Here is a 27,908-nt window from a genome sequence, read left to right as displayed (position 1 = left end):
ACGTAGGCAGGTACGACGAGACGGTAACGCGATATCCACTCTTCAACGGACTCGCAGTCCAATACGATCTGGACGTTATACCGCGTTTAGCTGGTTGCATTAAAATCGCTCAAATGTGAAATTGAATAGCATGGGTGCGTTTCAGTGAAGGCCAGCCGCCGCGGTAACCAATCAAATGAAGAAAGTTATCCAGCTTCATTCATTATGGTAAAATTATTTTTGAAATTTAACGGAAAGTAACGAACTTTTGCATGTGAACGAATGCAACATAATCACGAGAGTTGCTAGTGGAGTTTCTTGAGTCAGTCGCATGCATCCGCGGTTTTCCCAAATGGTCACTAAATTGTTTCTCGTTTACAGAAATATAAACCACTAATGCACAATAATACAAAATATATATGTATATGCTCGAAGTTCACAATAACGTGGTTAGCAATGATGTCGATAAATGATATCTTGCAAGAGGCTGACAAATGCATCCAAGCTCATAATGCCTACTGTTATCGCATTGTTTCAAGTTTTATTTAACTGAAATATTATGATACACATTCAGATTTAGAGGTACATTATTTAGAAATAGCGAGGCTTTTAGTACGAATAAACGCTGTGAGTAACTGAAGGTTAGTCGTGGAGTTGTTCACACTCATTGAGTGTGCAAGTATTTTCCATAAACTTATTCAATATCGCACCAGTTCATGGCTTTCCGATATAAATATTTTAGGCGAAATTTTTCATAAAGCAGAAACACCAAAAATAAATTGACTGTGATAAAAATGTATTTTAAACTTGTCATTTGTTAAAAAGTCATGGGTTGTTGGTTGCTTTTAGATTATATGTGCGAAATTATCTTCGAATGAATCAGCCGTTGGTTAGCATGAAGTGATGATATCCAGCAATATCCCATGTAAAGCTAGCAAATAAACCGATATTTCCAGGGAAAAGCAAACATGACTCATACACAGGCCTCAAACCACAAAACATCGCAACCTGAATATAAAATGGTAGCTCAACAAAAATTCAAGGTGAAAGCATGTAATTGGTAATTTCCCGAAGCAATAAAATAAATTCGAATGTACGCATGGGTATCCACTGCATATTCTCCGGAAAAACTGAACATTGAATTGTAGGCTGAAGATACAAACACCCATGCCATATTCAATCCAAATGTTGTTGAACTCGAGAAAAAAGTGATCTCCATTTTGAACGCTGAATAGGTCAGTTCTAAAGCTTGACCATTCACTCTAGTTTCCCACAATCTCAAAATAGGAGTTAAGCGTTATATTCTGGGATATATCAGTTTGTGCTATTATCTTAAATTAATGAAAGAAGAATTTTTCTCCAGGGTGAAATATACTTTTATTGAAAGTAAATATCTACTACGGACTTTCAAAAGCATGATCAATCTTGCAAAATTTTAGATAGAATGGTCCATTTAAATTGCGTTCTTCGTATATTATTGCAGATTTAAGATGATCTTTAGAGGAAATGTTTCCGGTGGAATATCAATTAGCCGTTAAAAATCAGCAAGAATTGGTTCAATAATGTATTCCCAAAATATTAAAATTAAAAGCAGATCAATCGATTTGGAAATAGCTGAACACTCATGAAATGGGAATCAATGAAAATAAAATACAACTGAAATGTAAATTTTTGAAAATAGTATAATGCGTCCCGTAAAACTGTTTCTGAAATCATCTTCTGAAATGATTTTCCATCCTGCGAGTACCTATTTATTACAACGTGGGCATTGATAAATGCAATATTATCAACGCGTTGCCTGAATATATCTCTGGTAATAACCTGAAAATAAAATTAATATCACTCATTTAAATCACTTGCAGTAATATTGGATGCCAGAATCCTGGACGCATAGTTCGTGCGATTGCATATTTTTAAAGAACAATACACTCACTAAGCGGATCGGTAGGGACGGTACAGTTTTCGAGGTCGAGGCTCGGTCAACAACTCATCAGTTTTAAAAAACAGCTATTCAGAAACCTGACCGAAAGCCCCGCCTGGACTCAATAGCCACGGTCTTGCAAACGAAACCTGGATTACTCTGTCAAAACCTGAAATATGCTCCCTGATCATAGAATTTTAGTTGGAAATACGCATACAATCTTGAAAACTAGTATACTTTCGGAAAAGCGGAAATTTGGAACCATATTTGATAAAAAGTGCCCGGATAGTTCAGGTGGTCAGAGCGGTGGGCTGTCGTAGTGGAAGGTCGCGGTTCAAATCTCACTGGTGGCAGAGGGATTGAAAGTCGGATACCAGTGGACTCAGCTGCGAATGAGTAAATGAGCCAAATCAGGGTAATAAAATCAGGCTGACCACAGTGCCCCCTTCAGTGTACTGTAGGGTACCGTTACGGTCTTGAATGAAGTACTCTAACACACTTCAAGGCCCTCATTCAATTGGATTTTATTTTATTTAGTTGATAAGAAACTGAAGCTAAAAGTTATACCCCTCAGACCCATCAACGAATGATAGTGCGCTCCGAATAAACCCTAAATTTTTCAAGGTCTGGTTCAACAATGCTCATGCTCCAAAGGGAAGTAAAGACGAAGCTTCGAAGTTCGGAATTAACAATATTAAAATGTTGCTTGGAAGCATTAATAGCAAAGTCGGTTATAAGGTAATATGGGGACAAGGGTGGGCGACAGCCTTCATGAAGTGAATGAGCAGAAATGTGATCATTAGCTCAGCTTCACGTTCACAAAAGAACTTTGGCATCACCGAAGATCGAAAGACGATTGGCACTCAGTATCCTTTACGTCAAGTCCCCAGACGCCTATTGATTTTGTACATCTTTAACTTATGGAAAAAATGTAGCCCTGTCAGTCGTATATGGCATATCTGAAAAAGGGAATAAATTACATTTCCATGAGTTCTCAAAAGAACCCATCCTAAACAATTAAAATTAACGACGCAATCAAAAATGTCACTGAACACGAGAATGCAAGCCAGTACTACCATAGAACAAGTCGGAATACCGGAAGCTCGTGCTTCGGGTATAAAGGTTTTGTGTTCATCTTATCTAAGCAATTTCAACGCACATTTTTCTACCCGTATACAGCTACAAAACTACGAGACATACGTACATATTACAGCCGTAGATGTTACGCTCACCCTAAACAAACAAACTGCCTATTTTCGAATGCTGTACACATATAGGCACGTATATAAATTGATCGTACCCATATTTCCGATTTACTCCTTATATCTATCTGAATTAGGCTCTAACCGCAAAGTTCATTAGCACGCATATACTATATACCTACATACACACATGTCTCGTTGGAATAATTGATATTCATATACAAATGATTAAAGAACTAAAACAAAATAATTCTTTTCCACCCAATTCATACGAACTTACTCCGTGTGGTATTGACGAATTGATATGTGATGATGACGTCATCAGGTTTTAAAGTGCACGAAATTCACAAAAAATTGTAAAGTTTCACCCCCTATAACTTTGTTAGTAATAGTTGGATTTTCTTCAAACTTGACCAAATTGTGCATTATATTCTTCATTATACCCATGCCAAATTTTGTACTTCTGGAACGAACATAAGGGAGGTGCCGGGTAAATTTCTAAAATGTGGAAATATACTATTATTAACTTTATTTGTGCAGATATCGGAACCGGATATATCATATTTTGAGGCCTAGATTTCGTAGAGATGCACTATTGAGATTTTTTTCTGATTTTCCGGTTGGATAGGTTCTGAGAACGAGACCTGTTACACTTTTTGGGGGTCATATTTTGAGCCCTCACTCTCCTATGTTTCACCCAATATCAAATATTGAACCAGTTTCGAAAAGTACTAGTGGAGACCTTTCATTTGATACCCCACATGGCCACATTTTATGAAAAAAAATGTTGCACCCTCCTTTCACATGTATGGGGAGCCCCCCCTTAAACTTAACACAAAATGGCGCCAGTCGCTGCATGTAAAGGGAACGGCAGATCACATACTCCTACTAATTTTTGTGACAATCGGTTCAGCCGTTTCCGAATAAATCGGCTGTGACAGACAGACAGACAGACAGACAGACGGACAGACAGACATCGAATCGATTCTAATAAGGTTTTGTTTCACACAAAACCTTAAAAATAGACTAAAGACAATGTATACAACAACATGCTAGAGCAGGGAAGAAAATTAGGATGGGCTAGGCTCTGCGAAGCATTTACAATACGTTTATGACAAACAACATTAGACGATCATTGAAAGTAGTGAGATAAGCGTGAAAACATAATTAGCAAATTTGATTTGATAAGCAAAACGTGGGCATGCTGCTCCTCAGAACTACTGAACTCTCACAGTTCATCAGCAACAAACAATGCAGGGATTTTCTTTGAAACGTCAGCAGTCCATCCATGCAATTGATCCCTCGTCCGTAGAAAAAATGTATATCATCTTCTAAAGCCTAAAACAAACGAAGCGTACGGCGTAATTGCATACCGCAGAAATTTCTGAAGAGAGAGGGGGGTCGCTATGTGGTAGAGTACCTCCAAATGCTGATCCAACAAATATGGAAAGAAGAGAAACTACTGATATGCGGAAACTACAGAGGCATCACGCATACAATATACATCCTGCAAAATATTCACCAAAATGTAGAAGGACTCAGACCTGACGCTGAAAATCTGACTAGAAAATTTCAAGGTGATTTCAGAGTTGAAACAAGGTTTTCGAGAAATTCTGGGAGTATACTGTTGACGTATATCAAACAATTGTAGACTGCAAGCAGGGTTATGATAATGACAAAATGTTGCTACTATTTCACATTCCAGTGAATCGACGATAGCGGGCACGATAACTCAAGTATGGGTTAAAAATATGCTAACTGACCTATAACAGGATTAAAACCAAAAAACAAACGTCACTATGGCTTTCAATTTGACACTGAAGCATGTTGCAGAAAAATAAGAATTATACTCACTATGGCTATTCTAATATTAAAATGCACATTCAAGAAATCGAAGCTATGCATTTACAAAACGATGAGACGTGTGCTATGTTGGAACAGCGAAACATTGACCTTAACTCAGGCAGCGATCAAAATACTGAATGCCTTGAAAATTAAGGTCCTATGCAGTTGAACTGATAGATGGTGAGCTGAAAGACTCAACCATGATACGACTACAAAGCCTCCATTAGGCTGGTCATCAACAGTAAATGAACAAAGCAAGAATACTCGAAAAATTACTCAAGAGAAAAATTGGCGGACGTAAGACAATCCAAAGTCAAAGAAAAGATGAACGATGAACGAATTAAAGGACACGGTCAGCGAGCCAAGATAGTTCAAGGCAAGTTTTGGAAAAAGCAAAACGCTGCAAAGAAGAAGATGTAGCTCAATAAATAGCATAAAAGATTTCGTAACGAGGAGAAACAAATGAACTGTGGAAGATTGTGTATTGCAAGACGACTGCGCAGTTATTTAAAAACAGGATTTTCTGTCGGAAATCCCAGTTAGAAACCAATAAATTGGAAACTCTTCAGGAATGAAAGGTTTTTTGTATTTCTTATGTAAAGACATTCGAGTGAACATTTGTCCCACTAATAGCTACCACCTAATGTATATGTATTATACATACTATGCCAGAATATTCGCATTCGCGTGCTACTGTTAGACAAAGCCTTAGAACTTGCACTGAAGTGACAACTTTGATCTGTTGTAATGTTATTAGTAATAGTGCGATCTGCGCCAAACTTGGTGCTTACTTGGTTATATATTGCTGTAATTTCATGATTCTAGGATGAACTTAAGGGGGCTGTACAGTTAATTACTAAAAATTATATTAATATACTATTGTTACTTTCAGTTCAATTGGCAACCGGGTGTATTGCGGGCTTTTCCAGCATAACTGGTAAGCCGAACTGGACGTGGCTGACGGGCTTAACATTCCTATGATCATCACTGAGTCTACAGTTTCTTTATTAAACAACTTGTATACGTCAAATAGTAGTAAACATTCCCATTCGGTAGCGGTATCAACTCGCCTTCCTTTTCTCGGTTAGAGCCACACTTTTCAGGGTTATAGGTTTGGTCCAGCGGAGCCAAACCGCTCCTAAATTACCATCTAATGAACCAAAACGGCATGGTTTCGGAGAGCCTTTGGGTCCTTTCTCATCGACTTCATCATCCACACCAATCTCAGCTAATGAGTTCTCGTTAGAGTAAAATAAACAGTGACCCAATGCAGCATCTTCGCCTCCATTACCGCTAGACACGGAATGGAATTTTTTTACTAAAACGGGTATTGATTTACTGCGTATACAGTATTTAAAAGAACACTAGCTCTCTTGTTCCATTAAAACATAACTTTCAAATCTTACTTTTTAAAAAAGTTTGTAATCTTCAGAACGACTGCCAAAGGATAAATCCAATACAAAAGAAATATTGAAAGCAGAAAACTGCACATTGAAATTGTGAAAGCAGAAGTTTTCCCTGACCCAAATACTGCTCCTATATTTAAGTAGTGGTCCCAAAAACCTTAAGAAATTGGAAGTTTGGACAATTTGCGTGTTTGCGAGTCAGCATCATTTTCACTCGCCAATAGAAGCATTACTGGCTACGAGACTATGACTATCCCAACAATGAACCGCATCTAAATTAAAATATACCTTATACATTTGCTGCATGTGCAATACAGAATACACTCATATATATAGTGCTCTACATGCACGCGGTACATTTCTTCAACAGGCCCCCCAATATCACCCCATAACTTTGGCCATATACATGGCTGAGGCTCGAATCGAATCGTACCTCGCGCATTTCTCCTCGTTAAATAGGATGCGCAGTATGCTCCTCCAGTGGTTGAATTTGGGTTATGTAGTATGGATTGCTGAAGCTTATCGCTTCAATTGGAGCGGTTACATTTCGGTGACTCTTTTGTAACAGTTCATCTCTTTTGTGATGAGTCGCATCACTTTAAGTAAATTGGCACATTTGAGATGACTCACTCATGAGTTACACATATCTAATTGTGAAATTCATCTTCACTGAGCATGCCTACGAGAGTTATAAGTTCGTTGCTTAATATATTTAAATGTTTATTAAATTCTAATTCTATTTGTCTAGAGTTAGTCTATTCTGGGGTGGTTGTCTTGATTTTAAATCACCTATTTTAAAAGAATATTCTCTTGAAATCTCACCAAAATCATGATGTATTAATGAAAACATTATGAACCCTTCAAATTATAAAATTTCAAGAGAATTTTATGAGTGTTAGGATTCTAGTTTCAAATTCGTATTCACACTTAAATTATTCTGTTAATCAAAAACCAAGATGTAAAGGCTATTTATATATAGTATTAATGACAGGAAGGAATTATTAACAATTACCACCAGGAATTATTACTATCCTACCAGGAACTAATATGAGAATAATGCATACCGTACAATAAAGATTAAACCCTCATATTAAACCACAATAAACCAATAGACCAGGACGGATCATTTTACTTTCCTTTGAATGCCTTTACTATCCGTCAGCTTACGGAACTACAATAGCAATTTGAGAAACCCATAAATAATTGACGAATAAAACGTCTTTTTATTTCGTATAATTAACAATGAAGTACTTAATTAAATAGAAAAAAGAGTTGATCATTTTTTCCTATTATCGGTGTGGGAAATAGCAATTGTAATTCTGACTCCATGTGCGTCTAGCTAAATGCAAAATGTTTGGCTTCGTTAAAAAGAATAATGTTTCTTCTCGCACCCACACAAAAGAGTGAAGCTTTAATGAAATGTTAACGTTCAATCAATTCTCTTACAATTGACTATTGAATGTAGGTAATGGAATTTTCATGGGAAGAAGAAAAAACCGGTTGAGAGGCTTTGGAATTTTAGTGATATCATGCAATTTTCAATGTGTAAATTCGGAGAACAATTGAATTAATCTTTCTAATTTATAAAAAAACTGAAACTCAATAAAAAACTGTAGGATGTTTGGATTAGACGCACCGAATAAACTGTATTAATAAAGAACCCCTACATGAGGATGGGCGATTCCGTAGCCTACACAATGACGAAATCTATGAGCGATACCATGACCAGCAGGTTGTGGATAAAATCTGGCTCAATAGGTTACGGTGGGCGGGTCACTTAATTCGTATGGATGAGGATGATCCAGCCCGGAAAGTCTATAAGGACAAAATCTATGGTAGAAAAAGAAGACGAGGCAGACCCTGCCTAAGATGGAGCGCTGGCGTAGACCAGGACGCCAAACAGCTTTTGGGGATATCGAATTGGTGGACCTCGGCGCAAAACCGGGATGTCTGGAATTCGTTATTAAGGCAGGCCTAGACCGGATACTGGTTGTTGCGCCGTTGATGATGATGATGAATAAAGAAAGGGAACAATTTCAGGAATGTTCAACACTCTATGCGAATAGAGATTACTCGCATAAAAAATATAGCACTAACCGGGGGCGACACTGTAGGAACATCATAAAGTTGACTTCCATTCAATGGCACCAGTAGTAATTATCAATGAATGAGAGAATGAGAGCCAAGTTATGAAATGAAATGAAATCTATAACAATTAAGAAACATATAAATATCGAGAATGTACCTCACATTATTAAATAATTAGCGGGCACTGAATCTATACTCACTGTCCAAGATATGACCCAGAATAACCCACTTCTTAGTCTTGCACGACCATATAACCATTGGAAAGAGGCTTCTAGGCTCTGAGAAATATAGTATATAATGCGGTTGACAGCTTTCATGCAGAACAATAACGACACACTGGGGTAATAGTCATGGCGGAGTAGATGAAATTAAAGAGCTTTCCCTACTAAAACTTTCTGTTTTATTGATTTTGATTTTATGCATCTTCTAGCACTGATAAAGGAGGAAAATGTTCACAAAAATTAACATTTTACTGATGGGGAAAATAGCATCCATTTTCCACCCGAATTGCCTTCATCGTAAGAAACACCGAAATAAATGTAACTTCTGTTCTGCTAAGATAATTTATCCCCCGAAAGCTAATTTATTGTCATGGCAACTTATACAAATACTTCGGCTTCATTACTTCAACGATTGTAGAAAATACGTAGGCAATTTAGATTTCCGTTAAGCCTAGCTAACTTTAGATAGCAATACTGTCCTTTGTCTAGCAACTTTGGCTGCTACTCAGTAAGTAATTAGCCAGAAACACAGACTAATCACGGAAGGAAGTAGCACATGTCTCCGCAAAAATATTAAAATTGATTCTTATCCACTTAATACTTCGAAATTACAGTCAAGCCGGACAATTGCTAAACAATTAGGAAACCTTGCTATAAAGGGACTGATGCACAAAGGGAACAAAATTTTGCTAATTACTTCATAATTGTTTATCAACGGAAAAACGAGAGCAAATGAGTGGCAGCTACTTAAAATATAGTCTCTACTCGATATAGATATATATGTAGTTTATCGCTTACAATTCAAAACCAATTTAGTCTTATGGGTGCAGATGTAGAATACTACCTGAAATGCAAATATAAAGGTAGTTCTTCTGGTAGCTACATCCAGTAGTACTATTTCGAAGTATTTAAGGCGTTTGACTGCCGAAGTGATTTGATTTTCTCGAAATGGCAAATAATATTCAATCTTTTGTCAAGGTTCGTAACTAATTTCCACTTCCTAATCTTCATCACATTAACACCCCAGACTTCTAATCCAAGGCCAGTTTTAGAGAAATTCAAACTTTACCTTAAACTGTGACGAATTTGCTGACGATGTGGAAAATTTAAATAAATGAGAAGAAAAGGGAGTATATATATATATTCAGAAAATTTACTGTGCCAATCGGTATTCAAACTTGCTTTTTGCTTTTCATTGAAATTAACACGTCATTAAAAAAAAAACAAGTCATTAAACGCATGACAAGCAAAGTATTGCCTCTCACTAGTTACAATCTTTCACTGGCATGGACGTCAAGCCGGAAGAATGGCATTTCTTTTGAAGCTACCTCAACCCACTTCTTGGTATCTTCATAAACACTCCTGAGCCTGCTGTGTACAGAAACATCATTTCCAATATATTCAACACTTTGGAATCGTTTTATGATCAACTTAGAATAACTCCGCGAGATAAGCTAGCATTAGGCATTGGCCCTCCTGTAATAAAGCTACTAATTTTTTGGCTCCCAACGCATATGTTTTTTCAACAGAGGATAGTCACCGGAAGCGGTCTAGACGAAATTAGTCAGCATCAGCTAAAGACTGTTAACTAATAAGAAAGCGGAACCGTTACTGCATAATGGAAAAAAGAAAGTCAGTCCATCCGATTTTTCAAATTATCGTTATAACAGTCTTGATGGCCGGACTCGCGACATCATTCAAATTACCGCGAATTGAGCCATGCTCGTCTGGAACTATGGAATTACTGACGACGCCTTCAAAATATTGTTTTGTTTAGTGGCGTAATACGGTTTGATCACGTCGAAAATGAGCCATCCCTGATCGATATGAGGTTGCCCTCAAAGTAGAAAAATCACGAGATAGGTATCTTCGCTAACAAGATCTTACTAGTAAAGATTGGTCTGAACATCGAAGTCGATAGAAAACTACTATGATCGAAAAAAATAGCAGATCTGATCCAGGTGATCCCACTACCAAATGGGACAAAAGTTAAAGAAGAAGAAGAAACCAGACAGAATTGTTACGAATTTGGCGATCATTAAAATCACTTAATGGAACTTCTTCCACGATTTTCTCAAGCCTAGACTGGAATCGACCACATCCTGTTTTTTTATTCATTATTTATTATGGAAATAGGCTTAGATCAACTAACGTGCAAAGTTATATCGGCCTCCGCAAGTCCATTATTATTATTTTCTTCTACATTACTACATGTAGATGTATGTGAGAAGTTTTCTATTTTTCACTTAATTTGAGTAGAATCAGTATGGAGGGTATTTTGCTTGTGATCTCCCTTAAACTCAACGTAGACCGATGTAACTTACTGCATGCGTGAGCGTTCACATTTTCCAACTTCCCATCAAATTTAATATCAATCGGTACAACTATCCCTGAAAAAAATGCATGTAAAAGACAGGCAGATATTGAACAGTGTTTAATAAGGTTTTGTTCCCTTCTTCTATCCTTACAGACGGTTGCGTTCAATACCACAAGATTTTTCTGATAGTGTCTCCGCGTCGTATGGCGAGCAGAATAAATGGCGTTCGACGTGATAATGAATAGAGTATAACTTGACTGAATTAGCATGTAAGTGATAAACATTTTTCCAAATCGTGGGGGAGGTTTTTTGAGGATTATGTGCGAATAAATTTTTTATAGTTTTGTTAGTAAAATCTGGGACGTTTGAGAAAACTAAGGTTTTCTTCTGCAATGTACCGATAAATAGATGAGACATGCCAGATTTTCATATGATAGTTGTCTGTCATACCACTAATTGCATTTATAAAAGCAGGGAACGAATCTCTAATGTTCGAATTTCTTAAAAATGACAACACTTCACCCAAGAGATGAAAATTCTAATAACTTTTCAAATTAAAGCTGACATCGTTTATGGAGCAGACGTCGTTGATCCGACGAAAGTCTTTCATGTGCTCCACATTTCTTTCATCGCGATGTTGCAACGATAGAGTGCACATGCAAAGGAAAACGGAGTGATGTCATGTTGGATAGTTATTGCTAGCTGACGAAAGCGAACAATTCTGAAATAGAATTCTAAAAATAGGTCAAAACGTGTACCGTTAGGATGAATCTCTCTATTATTATTTACTGTGCGCGTGTAGAATTGATTACTTTAAAATGACTTCGACCGTTGCAGTGATATTTCTACATTTACTAATCAAAAAGGCACTTGAATTGAAATCGCTAGTAGTTCAACTCCTCCAGAGTTGAATTGAGTTTTCCTGAACTTGTTGAGAGGTATTGTATCCAATGTGCACTATCGAATCGTGCGAAGTAATATTTAGGAATCGTCACAATATATACACGTGTAACTTTTCTAATAGTTCTAATAGAATTCTAAGTCTTTGCCCCGGAAACTCAGTTACAATACAACGCTAACTTTCGGAAAAAGAATTAAAAGTCGTCTTCGGCACAAATATTATTGTTTTCCTTTCTAATTAATACAGAATCAATTTCCAGTCCAAGTCACGTTAAGTACACACTTAGTCAATAAATGTTTATTGTAACAAAATCAAGGTTCCAATTATTAGTAGGTTGAACTGATGTGACATTTTGTCACGTATGTAAGGAATGATCGGAAGCAAATTATTGAAACTTCATGACAAAATCAAACATATAAATTTCACATATTGAAATTGTAACGATATATTTGCCCATTAAGATTCAGAAAAGTTGTTTTCAATTTACCTTTCAACAAATAGGAAAAGCAGTATCTGCTCCATAGCTGGTCGGATTTGCTCGATTTTGTTTCGCAAATTGAGAATGCCTTTATCTGTTTATTAGCGCGTACTGGCTTGTTTGTTACTTAATATTTGCAACAACTGCCTCACACTGGATACTGCAACGGACGGCGTATTAAACTATATTACACAGAATAAGGGAAAATCTGCCAAATGAAGTAGGCAATATATCACTCACTAAAATTAGGTGTTAGATAAACGTATTCGCCCTCGAGTGATTGATTATTAACAAGATACACCTTGATGAAATCGAGTAATCACTTGGAAACTTCTTTTCCTTCACTAAATGATTATAATTCAGATGTTCGTTTGATCCGTGTCGGACTGAGAAACATCCATGATAATTTTATGTGCAACGAATCAAGAAAATTTATTCCAAACAATGAACCGCAGAAAAACGAAATGGAGCGTCTAGAACTCGATTACAGATTATAAAAGAAACATTAAAACGTGAAGGGCAATTTAAACAAAATATTTTTATTTTGTATTAAAGTGAGTAAAAACGTATGTTGGGCCATCCAAAGCAATCCGAACTTTCTACATACAAATGCATTGGCCGCTGCAACAATTACACTGTCTGTGTTTCTCCAGCATGAAAAACACTTGCCGTGAAAATATCACGCTTTCAGCTTGAAATTAAAACGAAAAATCATAATAAAGATATCCAATAATGAGATACGACGAATTATATATCGGTAGCAAGGTTTGAATGTGTGATTACGTAAAGACAGCCTTTCTTTCATGGTAGTCACGCGGTCCATTGCTCTTAATTAATATAATCGATTTTACTAAATACTTTGTAGTTATTTCTAGACTTATCATAATGCATTTTTATGGCGTTCAACTGATTAACTTATCATAAATACCTGATTGAACCGCTACCGTTGGGTTATGGTCAATCTGACAGAAGAATACAACAATGAATTAAATTGAAATTATTGCTGATTATCGAGAATGTCAATCAAAGTTAGATATAATTCCAGTTGGCTTTTCAGTTGTCCGCCAACGAAACTGTTTAGTATTGCTGCACAATGTATTTGTATTTTCCACAGATTTGCCACAACCATTTGTTTTGGGGGCTCTAAAAATTGACCGCATGTGCCGGGTTCATATCCCCGTCCTATCTCGTTTTCATTGATCTTGATAAGATAAGATGTGCCAGAGAATCTCATGAATGGAATGCTCTACGGTCGGAAAATTCCCGTTACTAGGATTTCATTTGTATTCAGCGTTGTCCAATAAATATAGATAGAAGTCCGCTTGCACTGTGTTGCATGTTTAGCAAATGGACTTAGATTGGTAGAATAGAACAAAGGAAGCTCGTCTTAAAACGAATTAAGCCCCGCTCATCCTAAAATGAAAGAAAATATTGGCAGAATCGACCAATTTTCTTATTCATTTTGGACACAAAATGTTATAATGCAAAATAAGCGTTTGAGCCTTTCATGGCTACTGGTGAAGGTATGGTTCCAAGCAGTTGCTGGAAATAGCCTTGTGGCTCAATACATGCATAATTTATCATTTAATATTGGGCAGAGTTCCTATACGTGATAAAAATATAATATAGCCCTTTAATTAGGGAAAATTGAAAAAGAAATTAAGAAAAGCAAAAAAAAAAATAAATTTTCTCATCATAGTCAAGGGTTTAATTTGTCTGTGCAAGAGACATTGTTCGCAACAATAAATCAAAACCATTTTTAAATTGAAAATATAATTATTTGAATTATTATGGCCAAATTAAACCACCTAAAAATTCCAGGCTACTGAAAATGAATGAATTTCTTGAGCAAAATACCCCCCAGATGATGTATTCTAATTCTCGAAATACCAAACAAATTTATTGATTGTTTAAGTGTTACAAAAAAATACTTAACTATATATATAGAGATAATAATTCATAAACTGATGCTGTAAACCGCAAACAGCAAAAAAGCCTTGAATTATTGGTTAAAGTAAAACGTTCTAAGCACTTTGGGCTAAATGTCTATAGTGAGCCATGTCTCGCAATTGTACATCGGATTGGGTCATACTAAATGCCAACTGATTTGACATAAGGCTTCAAAAAATTTTTTTGACAGTTTTGTGTTGGGTGAAGGCAGCTGTCTGTCACAGCGTTCTCATTCCCTTCCTCTTCAGTACCACTGCAACCAAGGCGAAAAGGCGGAACAAATGGGTAAAAAAGATTGCGCATTTGGGGAACACAACCTATTAACGAATAGCAAAGCAAAGTTGTCTTATTCCATCGCCCAGTAACTGAAGAAATGTCAAAAAACGGTCTCAAAAAGGCCCAAGACTGAGCCTAAATTTCTTTACTCAATGATTACAAAATTGACCTAATTTGAAGTAGATGATAACTAACACTGAAAAGTAGGTGACATACGAGAATAACAACCAAACAAGTCGGGACACCGGAAGCTATACGCTTCAGGTATGAAAGGTTTTGTGTATTTCTGTTATAAAGAGATTTGAGGATGCATTTGTCCTATTAGCATTTAGCACGTAAAATATGCATACATTATGTGAAAATAGCCACTTTCAAGTGATATTGACATTCATAGTCTAGAATTTGCAGAGGAGCGACAGTTTTGACCTAGCATAACTTTGTTGTGTCCGGATAGCTGAGTGGTTAGAGCGCAAGGCTGTCGTACGGAAGGTCGCGGTTCAAATCTCACTGGTGGCAGTGGAATTTGTATCGTGATTTGACGTCGGACACCAGTCGACTCAGCTGTGAATGAGTACCTGAGTCAAATCAGGGTAATAATCTCGGGCGAGCGCAATGCTGACCACATTGCCTCCTAGTGTACCGTTACGGTCTTGAATGAAGTGCTCTAACACACTTCAAGGCCCTGATCCAACATGGATTGTTGCGCCAACGATTATTATTATTATAACTTTGTTAGTTATGGTGCGATTTTCACCAAATTTGGCGGGATTATGCTCTATACTGTAGCCTACATCGCTGCAAAACCTTGTGATTCTAGAGTGAACCTAAGGGGGGTTTTTCTGTCAATTACTAAAAATTATAGTAATATACTATTATTAACTTTATTTGAATAGGTATCGGTATGGAGGGTATTTCAGGGCCTAGGCACCATATAGTGGCAGCCCCCTGATTTTTTTCCGATTTTTCGGTTTGGTAGTTCCTGAGAATGGGTTCGTTAAAAAAACGACCACTTTGAACCCCCCGTACTCCCCACCTTTTCAACGAAAGTCAAAACTAAGATCGGCTTCGAAAAGTACTAACCGAGACCTTTAACTTGATACCCCACATGGCCATATTTGATGAAAAAAAATTTACACCCCCCTTTTGCAGATATGGGGATCCCCCCTTAAATTCGTCGTAAAAGGATGTTACTCACTATATGCGTGAGCGTTCACAGTTCCCACCTTTCTACCAAATTTGGTGTCAATCACTATAACCGTCTCCGAGAAAAATGCGTGTGACGGACAGACAAACAGACAGACAGACAGACAGACCGACAGACTGTAAACCGATTTTAATAAGGTTTTGTGTTTACACAAAATCTTAAAAAGATTCAGGTCCAACGGGGACTTGCTGGGTTAAAAGATCACCATAGCCGGATTACTGACTAAGAACGTTTTGCTGCGTGTTTGATGGGATTGCGCTGGAACTATTCGCTATGAGCTTATACATCATTCAATCTTCTGATCAGTTTGAAGTATGATTGACCAGAAGAGAGAAGCACTGGACAATAGAAAATGTGTTGTGTTCCACCAAACCAATGCCAGGTCGCCAGGTCTTGCGCCAAAAGTGCTGAAAACTTTAATGGAAAGTTCTACTGCACCTGGCATATAGTCTAGATCTGGCACCGAAAGGTTGTTCCTCTATCATTTTCAAACTCTAAAAACTGATGTCAAGAGAGGCTCGTCAAAAATGAGCTGGTTAATTTTTTTTATCAGGAGGGACGACGATTTGTTTAATCACGGAATTATTAAATTATCTTCAAAATGGACCAAAGTTTCGAACAAAGTGGCGCATATTTGAAACAAATTAGATAATCCTAATTATGTTCATTTCATCATTGAAATAAAACAAAATAATAAAAAAAACCGCTCGGAAGTTTTTAGTTCATCAAACGGGAAAGATTCAATTATCAGGAATCACAGAGTGGAGTAACATCACAAAAACATGTAAATTTTCACCAAAAAACAGATATATGGAAAGTTTTCGAAAAACTTCAGATTGAACGTGAAAAATATATATTTTACTAATTTGTAAATGTAATTGACGCAAAGTTTGAGGAAAGGTTAGAATTTGATTTGGAGTTCGGATTTTTGTGCGATTGTGAGGCAAAATTACTTCAAAATGAATCCAGGTGTTCCTGCGAGAGAAGCAGCGGCTTAGTTCTCTAGAAAAACTAAGTTTTCATTCAGCAGGACAAATTCTCGGTGTGCATTATTTTACAACTGTGCTCCACATAGAAATTGTGGTTACAAAGATATTTCATAGAAACTACAAACAAAAACCGTGAAGCATCAAATGTTGATTGAACAATTCCACTTAATGGTGAAAACATAAGCCAGCATAAAATTAGTAGTTTAAACATAAAACTCTTTCTTTTTTGGATAACAGCGAACAAGTGGCTCTTAGGAAAAAGTCTTAGCGGGTCCAAAGAAAACTGATCTATAATAGTATAATGTGGCGAACTTGATAAAAATCAGGGATGACTGATTTCAGAATCTGTCAAAGAGGCTGTCCACTATTACCGCAAAGTTGTGCGCTACGAAACGGTGAATTCGAATTAATACAATTCGTGTGAACAGTGGACGGCCCATTGTTACATCATTTGCTTGAAATTTTAGTGATTTTAATACATCTGTCTCCTAAACTAAGCAAATGTAACCCCTGCATATTTATATAAATATAAATGACCCCTTTCGCTACCTTTCATAATAAATGCTAAAATAGTGAAAATCTATGGGTAGACAGCTTTTCAAAAAGCAGTCCGTAGTATTCCGGTAAGAAAACGCCATGGAAATGAGATTCGATTACACTTTACCGATGGAAGCTAATAACGACACTGGTTCATTAGGCGCCGCAAGCTTTGAAGTATAATAGATTTTTGGATGCGTTTCTGTGTAAATCTGCAAGAACCAGTTTTTGCAGCCTGATCGGCCTCATGACAACTCCTGCTAGAAAAATGGATTATACCCAATGAGAATATACCAAAAAACACAAAAAACTTAGGACCCTATTTCTTGAAAAGTTCGGCCCGACTAATGTTACTTACTATTCATATACATATGCATGAACTCTTTATTACGCTCTATAAGATTAAATGTTATTTACGCAGGAGATAAAATTTCTTAAGCAAATTACTATAAAAGAAACAACAAATATTGTTTTCCTTTCATTAGTATATTTGTTTGGAATTACTTGTAAATTCCGACATTTCGAGAACCATTTATCTCTTATCCTTCTATCTGGAAAATTCTAGATTCGAAAAAAACCATTCATTCACTAAATTCACATATTTCATTCACTGACTTATCATGAAACTGTTTAGGGTCAAAATAACATTCCCACGTCTTTTTTTGAAATCTTAGACTCCTTGTTGCCTCTCCACTACAAACGAAACATACTCAAGAATTTCAAAGACAGCGTTTGTATTAGTCGATTGCATTCACTGCAATTGAAAACTAGTTTTCAATAATGCTGACTGTGGTAGGGGTGGTTTTTGTCTATTTGTGACCTTTCCATAAGTCGTTTTTGTGAGGGTAAACATAAATTGTGAGTGACTGCAAGTGAATAGCTCGTTGAAAAAGTAGCATAAACTTGGTGATTTATCTTTGAAGTTATAATTTAGAAAGTGATTTATAATATTTTCAGAATGACAGGTCCAGTAGTTATTCCCCTGGAAGCTGAAGAAAATAATAATGAAAAGGTCATAAACCAAGATAAAAAAAATATAGTTGAAATTAAGAAACCCAAGCCATACACTCTACGTCGTAAAGTGAAATCTAGATCTCGTCCTCCAGCATGTGTAAGTTTGAATGCATTTTATTTAATCCAGTTTTGTATTTTCTCAAAAATATTTTGCATTCCTTTTTTAGTTCGACTTTTGCGGATGCTACTGCTTCTTGATCCTTTGCATTATCATATTTATTTTGGTGGGTGTACTGTTCTATGACTATGTATACTCTCACACGCGACACGAAGTAAGCACAACGGAGATCATTGCCTGTTGCAAATCCCTCCTCAAACTAAGAAATTGTGGCGATTAGGAAAGTTATTCGAAATGTCAGAGTTTCTTTCCCTCCGGTTTTTTATATCGAAAAAAGATCCATATCTCAATTTTCAAAAGATCGATTCATATGATATATTAATTATTCAAAAAAAACTTTCCCGCTGTTGAGATGTTTATAAATTGTAGCGAATACTTCAAAGGAATGAAAAATAAATGTATTAAAAGTCTCCAGTTGTACTTTACTGTACAACACATATGTATACGTCAGTTTTTGAAGTACGCACAGCAAGGAAACAAGTTTTTCTCATATAGGTTCAAACTGGTTTCATATAAATTGATATATACACCACTGTATATGCATTTCATGTCATTCTATTGTATTTACACTGGGAACAGAGGGATGAGAAGATAACAAAGGACAGATTTAGAATAGTTTTTCGCCGGATTTGGGTGGTTTAGGCAATTAAATAATGTTTAAAATATGAAGTAATAAGACATTCCGCAAAAATCTCATGTAAGGGTGGACATACATATATATATCGGCTGTGCGGTACCAAATGGGACTCGTCAAGGAACTAATCAAATAGTTTCAACTCCCATCAAATACAATTCTCTTCTTAATCTTTTATAAGAAGAGGCATTACCTACAACCCCAAAATATACGTCAACCGAAAATATTCCGTCGAATGTCCTACAATCGATTAAAGTTATCTTGAATATTTTAGATCGAATTATTTCTATTGTTTGGATCACTTACATTATTTAAAGTGACAAATTTAAAATGATTGATTAAGTCATCTAGTGGTATTATTTGTATAGAAGCCCATGTATACGTAAATCAGTTAATAATTTACCATTTGCAAGAGATTACTCTTGAACACGTAGGGGATTCACACCATTCACAGAAGCTCAAGTCAATTGTTGATAGAAGTTTGCAGATAATCACTCAAGATTGATGAAGATTTTAGGATGTTGAACAATACAGAGAAATAGGAGTGCTTTGACGTAATTCGACTGTTAATTCCTCACACAGCTATCGGAAGAGATTTGAGATTTGAGCTACCTTCCCGTTATCGGAAGAAATGTCTATTGTTTGCTTATACGATGAATGCAGGGGGTATATAGCGGGGTGTGCATAAAAATATACTACTTATCATGAACAGATAAATCGCCATTAAGCCCTATGGAAAAGTTTTGAAACATTGAGAAGTACTATAATGGCAATAAATTTAAAAAAAAAGTAAATCAAAATTGTATTCCTTAATCAAATCTGTTGAGAAGAATTCCCTTCATTCCTTCATTTCCTTTTATCTCGTGAAAGGGTCAATCGTGACAACTGCCTTTATATCACATCAGTTAGAAAATGCATGGGACACCACCGGATGCTATAATAGAAGGTCGTAAGAACCCATGGAAACCGCATCCTGGTCTAACACTTCGTTTGCATTGGGGGTGATTAAGCGTAGGTCCTTAGGAGGCCCATGATCTTTCAGGCTAGCTAGTGGCCAATAAATGCACCCGTATTCTTGTGAACTCTAGTGACAATTGGGAGGTGCAGCTGAAAAAGAGTCCCACAATTAGAGAAAGTTATACCTTCATACAGTAGACTTATTTATTTTCACGAGAAATATATCATAACACGCAATCATGTTGTTGAGGTCGATCGTACTCATTATTCTTTCATTATCGGTAAATCCATAAACTAAAAATGATAAAACGCAAAAATCCAATGTATGAGTATAAGTCAACAGCCAAAACGGGAAACGAACTACTGATGATCAACACGCCCGTATACAAATCCCAGTTTTCATGGATATTCGTGTTGGTCTTTGTACTTGTCTTGCCACCATGATCTGATTGAAAATAAAAAAATTGGACAAGATTGTGTGGATACCCTATACTTCACAAAGGAATGAGGAAAAGTGAAGCATACTATGAATCCTCCATGATTGGGCAACGTAATCAGTATTTGAAGCCGGAGTAATCAATCGAAGCGAGTTAGAAATACCAAATAGAAACAAATAAAATCGCAATCAATAAATAAAATTTCAATCCTCAATTATAGTCACATTCCTAGCTACGATTAAGCAGAAGTAGAAAACGATTTGTAGGAATCTAGCAGATTTCCATGCTAAGACGAAGAACATGACTTCATAGCCTGAAATCCAATCATTCGCTGTCGATCAGTTTTCGGTTCTTTGCCACTTTGGATATTTTTTAGGTGCTGCTTTTAGTCCTAATAAAATTTGTCCGTCTATACCAACCCTCTATCGTTTGCCAAACACTAACTATTCCCTTCTTTCCTCGCTGGAAATCTAAGCTTATATTACTATAATTTTTTGTAATTGCCTGGAAACCCCCCTTAAATTTTGCAGTGATGTAGGCTATAATGTAGAGCATGATCATACCAAGTTTGATGGAAATCGCACTATTACTAACAAATTTATAATACGTCGAAATTGTTGCTTCTTTGAAAATTGAAGACTATGAATGTCAATATCACCCGAAAGTGAATACTCTCACATAATATATGGATATATTACGTACTACGTACTAAGAAATACACGAAACCTTTCGTACCTGAAGCGTCCAGCTTCCGGTTTCCCGACTTGTTTAACTTTTAATTTCTCTATTAAAACCAAGCTGTTGGGTTTCAATTTATCCGCCTAACGTTTCCACCCCATCACCACTCCCCAATAAGTCCTTCTACGCTTCTCTTCCTTAGGTCACTCCCAGGGCCGTCGAGATAAATTATAAGTTTTTTCGCAATTTGGTACACTTTTGAAGTTTTGTCATTAAAATGAGGCCATTTTCTTAATTGAAAAAGTGTGCCCGGATTCTAAATTTCCATTTCCTAAACATTCAGGCTGAGGCAGTGGATAAATGATATGCAAGAATACATGAGAAATTTGAAGAAAATTGGATTGGTAATTTTTTTGGAATTCTAACGACGCGTACCTGAAAATATGCTTCGAGAAAGACGGGTTTGATGCTTGTAATTCCGGAAAAAAAGAAGGAGGCCGTGCTCATTTCTAAGCACTATAAAGTAAACAAGTCGGAAAACCGGAATCTAGACGCTTCAGGTATAGGTTTTGTATACTTCTTTTATAAAGACATTTGAGTGTGCATTTGTCTCATTAGTATGTAGCATGTAATATATGCAGATATTATGTGAGAATGTTCATTTTTGGGTGATATTGACATTGAAGATCTCGATTTTGCAAAGAAGCGACAAATTTGATCTATTATAACTTTGCTAGTAATAATGCGATTTCCCTCAAACTTGGTAGGTTCATGCTCTATCTTATTGCATTGTAACCAATTACTAAAAATTACAGTAATACACTATTATCAGCTTTATTTGAACAAATATCCGTATGGAGGGTATTTCAAAGCCTAGGCACCATATAGTGGCAGCCACCTGATTTTTTTCAGATTTTGATCATTTTCGACCCCCGGATTCCCTATCTTTCCAACAAAGTCCGGTTTCGAAAAGTACTTATCGAGTCCTTTCATTTGATACTCGACATTACTATATTTAGTGAAAAAAAATGCACCCCTCTTTTGCATGTACGAGGACCCCTTAAGTTCGATCTGGGATGATGTAACTCACTGTATGCGTGGACGTTCACAGTTCCCAACTTTACACCAAATTTCGTGTCAATTGCCACAACTGTTTTCGAAAAAATGCGTGTGACAGACAGACCGGCAGTAAAGTGATAATAATTAAGTCTTATTTTACACAAAACCTTAATAAGAAGTTGGGAAACCGGAATCTCAGTACTTCAGGTATGAATGGTTTTGTTTGATTCTTCTGTGAGTGTTTTTGAGTGCAGATTTGTTCGTAGCCCATTATGTAGATGCATTTAGCATGTCAAACTATTCACTTTAGTCAAGTCAACTTTGAGCTACTGTAATTTTATTAGTGATAGTATGATTATGATCAAACTTTGGGATAACACGTTTCATATTATATTCTATATTACTACAATTTTTTATAACTCTAGGATAAGCAATTTCCCAGAAAATATGGTAGTATACTATTATTAACTTAATTTGAGGAGATATGAATATGGAGAGTATTTTGAGGCCTATACACTGTAGATAGGCAGCTTCATGATTTTTTTTTAGATTTTTTGGTTGAGTAGAGTCTAAGAATGGGTTCGAAAAGTAGTAATCAAGACCTTTCATTTGAAATTGTTTTGCAAACAAAACCTTCAAAACGAAACTAAATATCGATTTGAAGTTTCTATCAAAACATCAAAAAAAAAATGCAAAAGAACTTTTTAACAGCAGGTTGCCCCTTAAAAGGTGGTTTGGTATTATAATACCGATGATTCGTTTTTATTATTGGATTAGTATTGTGGTGATTCAACTGATTTGAAATCCTTTGCTGTGGGAAATATGTGCTTCCGACATTTGTCAAGAATTTATCCAATACGAAAAGTATATGAAGCTTCGAATTTATTTTGTACAAATCAACACCTTTTCAAGTAACAAATTGTCATGACGCCAATCATAGAATTAAGATAGATTTTTCGTGAACATCAATTTGTATAATTGAAGACGACAATGAACAATGGATTTTAGAGTTTTCAATCCCCATCAATAGTCGTCGTCGGAGATACCGGTACTCAATAGGCATCGAGTAACCCCTTAAAATCGACCTCTCCTACTCATAATTACCCTGCACTTTTCTATGAAACGCAATATAATTTTCTAGAAGGCGCTGCATTGTGATCAAAGATAATATTCCCGGTATTATTTTTAATCAACGATGATTTGTTAAAATTTTATTTGCTGTTAAAAATATACTTATCAACACAAATAATTAGAGAGGATTGAAGTGAATATTGAAGCGATAGGTTTGATAAAGAATTTAAATATAAAGGGACATTTCTATTTTTAGGATACCAAAATTTAGCCCCACAAACATCTCTTCGAAATAAATCCAAGCGAATGAAATTGTCCTTCTCTCTTTTTGTGGTGCTATAAAAATAATATGTAATATTGCCTGACGTTTTTAATGGAGCTGTAAACTACGAAATTCACAGTGACTGACCATACATGTGTAATATCGGTTGCAGTTCAAGAAAAGGAAAGAAAGTGGAGATGAAAAAAATTTCGACCTAAATTAGAAGTACTTTCAAATATTTGCATATCTAACCAAAGGCTACCAAAAGCAATCAGAACCAGGTTGACTCCACAAGAGCAAGAAATTGTCAACGTAGAATTTGAAATTTGGAATATAAAATTGTGTATTATGTACCTAAATTCTGCCTTTTTTTTCAAACTCAGCTTCTTTTTCTACTCCACATTGTTTTATTTTATTTTATTTTTTTCTCTTTGAATCGAAATTGGTAACCTAACTTAGTTATCTTTACAATATCTATTCATGACGGGAGGACTAAAAATATTTTCACAAAGGACTTAAAGCAAAGCCTTAAATTGGTTAAGGCAACAATGCCTCCAGAGTAGTATATCTAATAACAATGGGATGGGTGATGAGAGGTATAATCTGCTTAAATAAGTAAGGGGTAATGCCAATAGCTAGAAATTTGATTGACATCATAACAGAAAATACGTTGTCGAAAATTTGATTACTTCCAATATTCTAGGCAAACTATGAGGGGCGCTACCAGTGAAATTTTATTTTCAGCCTGGAAGCTTAGAGTGTCAAACGAGTGGGCAAATGAAAATTATGTATACCAGTTAAAGTATAAGAACAGCTAAAATATCACGGTTAAACAAAGAATCAAGATTCAGCCAGAATCCTAGCTGAAAACTTCCCTATGCGTATGTATAATAGTATAATGCGATTAGATCTACAAGAACGTAAGAAAAGTTGAGGCGTTATGAGCAACGAAGTACTCCTTTAAATGAAAAAAAAAAACAATGTTGACCATATGTAAGTTACAGATATTTTGTATGTCTTATACATATGTTAATAAAAACAATAGTTTTCAAGAGTTCGCTCTTGTACTTGGCGCAAGATTTACAACCAGCTCAGAGCAGAGGAAAGAAAAGTATCTATTGACGGGGGCTAACAATGCGCGAGTGACGATCAAATATATTGATCCGTTCCATAGGCCTTAATTTCAAATGAGAAATGTGATGTAAGAATGAATGCTTTCATTTTACAGCTTCTTGGAAATGTAAATTAAAAGTGTGAAGGCTGCCTTCTATCCTAGGGACAGAGAAAGCAATAAAACGGAACCTTCCTTTTAATTATTACCGCTTAAGCAATGTATCTTGACTTTCGTAAATCGGCTAGATAAAGAAATTTCTGTGAAGTCGGTTACATTCCTTGTTCAGGTACGTAATGAATATTTTCTGATCTTCCTGAATATCATAAATAAGGGATAACGACTGGGTGATCGGTTTTTAGAATAGTTCAATTTCCTATTTAGAAGTAAATTAAATGAGAATTCCAAAAGTCAAGGTCAATGACATGCAGGTAGAAAATATGGTAGCTGTTGTTTCAGAAAGAGGTATGTAACATAAGTTCAAAACAGACTGGAATGTTCATATTTCTCTTGATTGATCTTCACTTCTAAGGCTTTACTGTTTGAGTCTTATGTTTCTACTACCGAAGATTCTACGAATAACTTTTAAGGATATTAAGGTTTATGAATATCCATGCCGCAGTAACGCCAAGTTTCCTTTTCGATACAGTGAAGCCTAGACAAATCGAACTCCTAAGGAACGCCCATGTTATAAGTTACTGAGGTTCAACTTATAGTGACAGATCAAGTAATCAAAATGGCATTCGGCCTGTGCAATGATCTATAGAAAATTTTTTTAACGTAACGTACAGTTTCGAGAACAAATATCAAACCTTACTTCTTCACAAGTCTAGTTTACGGTTGTTCATGTCTATTTACTGATTTATTTAATCATGTTTGCATTATGCAAACTAATCAAGAATTTTTTACTATCCTTGGCACCATAGATATTGGGGTTTTTAAATTGGGTGTATTATTCGATAAATATATGTAAAAGGGGCCAGTTGCATTATGGGTCTCATCAAGGGTATAGTTTTGCAGCAAATCTGAGATTTCCTTTTGTACCGAAATTCTAAATCAAAGATCCCTTCCTCCTACAAAGTGGACCCACTGACTATAATGCTATTTCAATATGTTTCACAAGCCCACACAATTTTCAATATCATCCTTTTAGAATTTTCCGGATAATACATATTTTCTGACACATATTCATACTTTATTTTTCAAATTCATAAATATGTGAAGCTCAAGTTAGTTGAGAATCAACATTTAAACTCGATATGAAAAGGGGTTGTATATTATGACAAGAACTTATCAAATGTAACCAGGCTTAGAAGTAAAGACGCGAAGAAGGGATAATAAACAAGGCAAAATGAGTTTGGTTCTTGAAAACAATCGGGTCCCTGCTACGAAATTCGGTCAAGAGTCGCTGGAAACATTGAATTTGAATAGCTTGCCCCAGTCTACAAATTTATTAGACAGAACTCCTACCATTACCATGATTGATGAAATTATATGAAAAAAAGCAAAGACTGTGTCTTTAGATAGGGTGGATATCGGAAGCTCGGTGCTTCAAGGATGAAAGGTTTTGTGGATTTGTTTTCTGTAAAATACCTAAGTGCTCGATAGCTACATTTGAACAAAGCTGGTAGTGTATATGCATTGAGTATGTCCGACTATTGACATTGATGGGATACCAACATTCCATGTATGAATGTACATATGATCTCTTAGGATGACATAAATTTACGCGGATCAGACAATTAACACGCACATAACTTTGTTAAAAATAATAGTGCTTCCGCTTAATTTTCCAGAATGATGATCCATGATATAGTGCATATTACTGCAAAAATCTTGTACTTTTAGAGGTTAGGCTTTTTTCTGAAATTCCAAAATATAATAATACACTATTAATAAACTTTTTTGAGCTGACATTAGCACGAGGGTATTTTAGGGCCTAGGTGTCAGGCCATGATCTTGATTTTCCTCAGATTTTCTGGCTCAGAAATTTCCTTTGTTTACAGGGTCCTCTTTCTTATCGCCTTTCCCCTGCGTCACAACTGGTATCCAAACTAAAATCATCTTCAGAAAGTCATAGTCGAGACCTTTCATATGACACCCTACAATGCACCCCTCCAATATTTGGTGAAAAATCTTCACACGCCCACCGACAAGTATGGGGACTCCCTAAACCCAATATAGAATGATGTTACTATCCGCCTACTTAACCAGTTCCAACACTCTCGTCAGTACAACCATTTCTGAGAAAAATGAGTTTAGCAGATAGACCGGCATATGGACAAGCATACAAAAAGTGATTCCATTTTTTTTTCACATCATTATTCATTTTTTTCATCTTAAACTTAATGTTCAAAATTCAGGAAAATTCGCTGTCACTTTGGATATATGTATACATAGTACCTTGCAGGATACATATCAAAATTTCAGATAGTTCGGACACGAAATTTTTCTTTGACAGCCATTTTTATTATTAAATGTGAAAAGTCATCAAAGTCACTATGGCCAAAATCAAGTATTAGAAATTGAGCTAATTGATCACCCACTTTTTTCCCAGCCGTCACCAATGCGCATTAGGTGAATACCTGACTTCAAAATTTAGTCTGAAGTGTCAAGGTTTTCATAGAAATAGGAGGTCATAATCTCCGTTAAGACCTGCTTCGAATAAGAAAGGGTCAACTATTATCAGGAAGGGTTAAGGGGAGATTATGTTTGAATTGAAATGAAAAGATATCTAACTTGGTTGCTTTTATGTTGAGCTAGAAACTGTTCGGGCAGCCTAGATAAGTAACAAAGCATTGCATCAGTCCATTTGACTTTTTAGCAACTTCAGCAATCTGGTTTCCATTGGGTTAAAACTGAAAAATTTCGAGATAAATTGCTCATATTGCTAACAAATAATAATTGGGGCTTCATAATGTCTCACATTCAGATGTAAAGAGGCATCCATCATGGACAACCACCGACTTTAGAATAAATCGAAAACACATTTTTTTATTTATAAATATAGCAGTAACGTTTTCTTTGTGTTACTACATATATTGGAGTTTATCAAGTTATCCCTCTATCTGCTCTGACACCATTACAAATGAAAAACTTCGCCTGCAAGTGTGTCAGATATCTATGAATGTGTTGATTAGAAGAACGTAAGAATCTTAGGTTGCCAAAGCGCAAGGTTCCTGTTCAAATCCCACTAATGGTAGAAAATTTCAGAGCCCTAGCTTAATTTGGACAGTGCTAATCGAGACCATTC

The 27,908-nt window shown here is 35.9% G+C and overlaps 2 protein-coding genes and 1 long non-coding RNA gene across 9 annotated transcripts in view; 1 reads left to right on the top strand and 2 right to left on the bottom strand.

Moving 5' to 3' along the window:
* LOC119652554 overlaps positions 1–18,989 on the top strand; it is a 48,075-nt gene extending 29,086 nt beyond the window's left edge. Inside the window, exons 1-3 of one of the 4 annotated variants that reach the window (XM_038056762.1) lie at positions 17,751–18,172; positions 18,272–18,425; positions 18,496–18,989. In XM_038056762.1, coding sequence (XP_037912690.1) covers positions 18,273–18,425; positions 18,496–18,666 — 324 coding nt within the window. In that variant the 5' untranslated portion in view covers positions 17,751–18,172; position 18,272 and the 3' untranslated portion in view covers positions 18,667–18,989. Of the gene's footprint in view, positions 1–17,750; positions 18,207–18,248; positions 18,426–18,495 lie in introns of those variants that run through there. The other 3 variants (XM_038056761.1, XM_038056765.1, XM_038056766.1) reach the window with 3 other exon arrangements.
* The window catches only part of LOC119652553, a 503,388-nt gene that overhangs the window by 37,550 nt on the left and 437,930 nt on the right, over positions 1–27,908 (bottom strand). The window lies entirely within an intron of this gene.
* LOC119652555 lies at positions 1,601–12,590 on the bottom strand. Its single transcript, XR_005249558.1, has 2 exons — positions 12,368–12,590; positions 1,601–1,800 (listed from the first exon to the last, which is right to left on the bottom strand). It is a non-coding gene; the product is annotated as an uncharacterized LOC119652555 (long non-coding RNA).

Source organism: Hermetia illucens, chromosome 3 (genome assembly GCF_905115235.1).
Source record: "Hermetia illucens chromosome 3, iHerIll2.2.curated.20191125, whole genome shotgun sequence".
Lineage (NCBI taxonomy): Eukaryota > Metazoa > Arthropoda > Insecta > Diptera > Stratiomyidae > Hermetia > Hermetia illucens.
Note: the sequence above shows the minus strand (reverse complement) of the source record. Positions and strands in the feature narration are given on the sequence as shown.